This window comes from Microtus ochrogaster, unplaced genomic scaffold (genome assembly GCF_000317375.1).
Source record: "Microtus ochrogaster isolate Prairie Vole_2 unplaced genomic scaffold, MicOch1.0 UNK52, whole genome shotgun sequence".
Taxonomy (NCBI): Eukaryota; Metazoa; Chordata; class Mammalia; order Rodentia; family Cricetidae; genus Microtus; species Microtus ochrogaster.
Window position 1 is genome coordinate 206,606 of NW_004949150.1, and position 4,329 is coordinate 210,934.

The 4,329-nt window shown below is 34.0% G+C and overlaps 1 protein-coding gene across 1 annotated transcript in view; it reads right to left on the reverse strand.

Moving 5' to 3' along the window:
* The window catches only part of LOC101999132, a 13,967-nt gene extending 13,012 nt beyond the window's left edge, over positions 1 to 955 (reverse strand). Inside the window, 1 exon segment of the mRNA XM_005369559.2 lies at positions 899 to 955. Within this exon segment, the coding sequence (XP_005369616.2) occupies positions 899 to 955 (57 nt within the window).
* Positions 956 to 4,329: the final 3,374 nt, after the last annotated feature.

Genomic DNA, 4,329 nt, shown 5'->3' on the forward strand with positions numbered 1-4,329 from the left:
TTAATAAATAAATAAATTTTAAAAAAATAAAATAAATAAAAAAAATAAAATAGCCGCAAATGTTCAAAAAAATCTAAGGGTAACTCTAATCAAGCAAGTGAAATACTTTTATGATATAAACTTCAAGCCTTGGAAGAAAGAAAAATATCAGAAGATAGAAAGGTCTCCGGTACTCATGGACCAGTAGAAGTAATACAGTAAAAAATAGCCATCGTACTGTAAGCAATATACTAATTTAATACAATCACCACCAACATTTCAACACAATTCTTCATAGATCTTGGTAGAACATTTTTCAATTTCATATAGAAACATAAGAAAACACAAGATAGCTAAAAATGAAATATTGGATAATAAAAGAACTGCTGAAGGTATTACCACCCCCAATCTCAAATTGTATAACAGAGTTATAATAATAAAAACAGATGGTATTGGCACAAAGACTATAACAGTTTGTATTGAAGTAAAAACCATTGTAGGTAATACCATATTCAACAATGGATTTTATAACATATTTCTATTGTATTTATGCTTTCATAGAAAGCCATTATGATTTTTAAAAAGTGTGGTTTTATTTTATAACCAACCTTTTGGTTGCTTTAGTGCTTTAACACATATTCTTCATTGTTTTAATAATTGCTTTAATTTGCTTTCTATAGGTTTCATAAGCACCATAACAAGAAGCACCCCAGAATATGAAAGTGTTCATTTGACATACACTTCTGGGTCACAGTCCATTATTGTATTAGTCAAGTTAAGAACTTGAGAAGGAACTGAAGTAGCAACCATGAGATTACTTCTTAGTGGCTTGCTCTCTGGCTTCCTTTTGTAACTGAGGCCCACCTCCCTAAAGTCAGCACCCCTGACAGTGACCTGGGCAGTCCAACATAAATCTTACATCAGGGGAGTCTTTCACAGTTATGACCACAGGCCAATCTGATCCAGAAAATTCCATGACTAAGGTGCCCTCTTCCCAACTGGCTCTAGGTTATGTCATGTTGATAGTAAGGGGCGATGAGCACAATACTCGAGGTCACATTTCAGCTTTAAAAGTAAATCATCTTCTATATATTATCCTTAATGTTACTTTCTTGTTTCTGAACACTGAATTGTGTTCAAAGTAGGAGATGGGCTCAGTGAGTACTGTATGTAAGTTTTATTCTAAGTAAATTTAGAAAAAATAAAAACAAAGGATTTTGAGATTTGAGTCATACAATGTCATTAGGACAAACTAATTCACCAGAACTGTTGATATTAATAAAAATTGAAAATGAATTTTTAAGTAGTTTAGAACAGTATTTACTAATATTTAAGAAAAATTTGATGTCTAAGCCAGAAGAAATGGGTCTCTTGGTTTGCTACATGAACAACTCTTTGTAAGTCAAGGGAAAAAAGTTTACTATGATTTCATAATTCATCAAACAGTGTCAAACACAAATTAACTGGAAAAGAATCTAATTTTGGACTCAAAGATGCTCCTTCAATGCAAATGTATTGTTCTGCAGTCATAGCGGTAATTGGTTAATAATGGCTTATTAATTGACATGATTCTCCTCAGAAAAATTCTAAGCATCAAGGAGTCCATAGTTGAGACCTGAAATTGGAGCAAAACTCCATTTGCCCTTCCTTTGTCAGAAAGGGCAAGTGTCTCAGAGCATTTAATTTAAAAAGAAAAAAAAAAAAAGCCTCACAAAATGCAACCGTATTTCACCAGTTGAAATGGCTCTGGAGTCTTCCATCAACTTCCAGAATTAGTTTGCAAGTGTTGCCTGCTTTCTTTCAGTCTGCTACCAGCATGGAGCCGGCCACCTGCTGTGAGATGAGGGTGGAGCGACCAGCAGTTATTATAGCAGTAGCCATAAGTTTATTGCTTATTGGTACTAAACTTAAATCTTAGTAATTTTGAATTACTGAGTTAGCTTAGATTTATGGAGATGTGCAATCATTTCGAATGGCATTCATTGTGAAAGGGTATATTATCTAAACCAATTTTCTTATACTGATCCAATTGCAATACCATAGTTACGGTGGCATCAGCATTTCTATTATAAAGTCCTATTTTCAGGGTTTTATAATTTGACCATAAAAATTCTCTCCTTGTAGAAACTTGGCAAACAAGATCTGAGGCTTGGAACCAAGTTATTATTTTTTAGTGAGTGAAATTGAAAACACACACATACATGTTTGATCAATTCAGCCAGTTAACTCTGGAAACAGCAATTAAAAAAAAATTCACCAAACCACATTAAGAGTGACGGAAAGTAGTAAAGAAAAGGACAATTACTCAAAACTCTAAGTTGATGGAAATTGTCAAGCCTTATCATTTTCATGTTCACTTTCTGTAAGAAATAAGAGTACTTTTAGCTGTGTGTATTAACACACTTGGAATCCCAGTACTCAGGAGGCCACTGCAGAAGCACTGACACTTGGTCCAGGCCAGTCTTAGTTACACAGTGTATCCCAGTGAGATACACTGGGCCATGTGAGAATCCCTTTCTTAGACAAGCAACACACAAAAGGAAGATACTTGTGACATAGATTTAATGACAGTACAAGTGAGTAATCTGCCACGTTAATAAACATCACTCTGCAAACGAGACATTGAATTTCAATTCTTAATTCTTTTCTCTGTGAGATACAATAATGTGCAGTTACTCATTAGCATAACAATGAGGGAATTTAACAAATACAGTTGAAAAGAATGAACTTTAGAAAACACTTTATGAATATGTAATGTCAATTCCTTAATTCATAGTGAGTTCTCCTTCTAAATTTTTCATCTACTGTACAAATATAGATTTGTTATATATCTAGAGGGCTTCTTAAATATATAACAAACTCCTGGAGTAGATTATTTGTCTCTTATGTAGTACATAGAAATATTTGCTGGTAATTTTTTTTGTCATTTTAACGGTTTTTACATTTCCCATTTAGAAATAGTCGTAGTCATTAGCCTTTATTTTGTTTGGAGCAGGCTTTTCTAATTGAAATTAACCTACCCTGAAAATATGACCAACACCCTCTTGTGGCAGACAGAGAAAATGTACATTGTGTGTAGGGAGGGCTCAGATTCTGACTTAATGAGACAAATCCCAAAGAATACTTTGTCTGATTTAAAGAGGATACAAAACAAGCAATAGTTTTGAAAAAGCAAACAAACAAACAAAAATAAACCCCAGAATTATCCAATGTAAGAGAGTAAGGGTATTTATCCTTGTTCTATTGCGGTAAATGATGAAGAACATAGATTTTGATGATAGGCTTGCTGTGATTTCAACTTCATCCAGCTCCAGTCAAGGTTGGTAAACAAACAAGGCACCAAACTCAATTTCTCATAAATAGAATTTGGGATAATAACAGAAATTGCATGCTGGTAATACAGCTCAGTGGAAGAGCTCTTTCTGAGAACATCCAAGGCTTTTGGTTCAATCTCTAGAGCTATTTTTATTTAACCAGGTGATTATTACAATGATTATGGGGAATAATTTATATATATTCTGGCATATACTATGTATGAGGAATGATTTGCTGTCACTGTAGTGTTCTTATTACTGCTAAATCCTGAGGACAATATTTTTTTAATGAAATCATTAATGAACACATTCTTTAAAATGTTTGCTGCTGGAGCTGGAGAAATGGGTCAGCACTTAAGCTTTCTTGTTCTTACAAATGGCCTAGATTTGGTTCCTAACGTCCACATTACCTAGTATCATAACCATCCATAGCGCCTCAGGCACGAATCAAGCACAGGCTGCATTGGCATACATACCACCAAGTCACTCATATACGCAAAATTAAAAAAATACACACAAAATATTTAAAAGATAAATTAAAATGTTTGCAGCCATTAATGAATAGTTTCTTTAATGTTTTTCCTTGTGCTGTTGAATTATTTTGTGACATGGGACCTCTGACCCTGGAGAGTATGCTTCCTACCCTCTTATTTTTGTTGGTGTTTAGTTTGTATATTATTTTAATTTATTTATTGAGATAAGCCATGCTATGCAGCTCTGTCTTCCAGTTTTGGATTTGTTACATACCTCAGGCTGGTTTAGAATTTATGACTCTGCCCTTGTTCCTTCCCTTCACCCTCCCCCTTTCCAGTTGTTAGGACGACAAACATATTTCACTTGAGGGCAAAGTGATTTTCTTTTAAAATTTTATTTTTAAAAGATTAAATAAGGGACTTAGCAATTAAGAGCATTGGCTGCTTTTACAGAAGAGAGAAACTGGGTTCAATTCTAGAATTTGTAAAGCAGTTACTAACCAACTCTAGTTCCAGTTTGAAGGGATTGGATGTCCTCTTCTGACCTTTGAATGCATTGTACA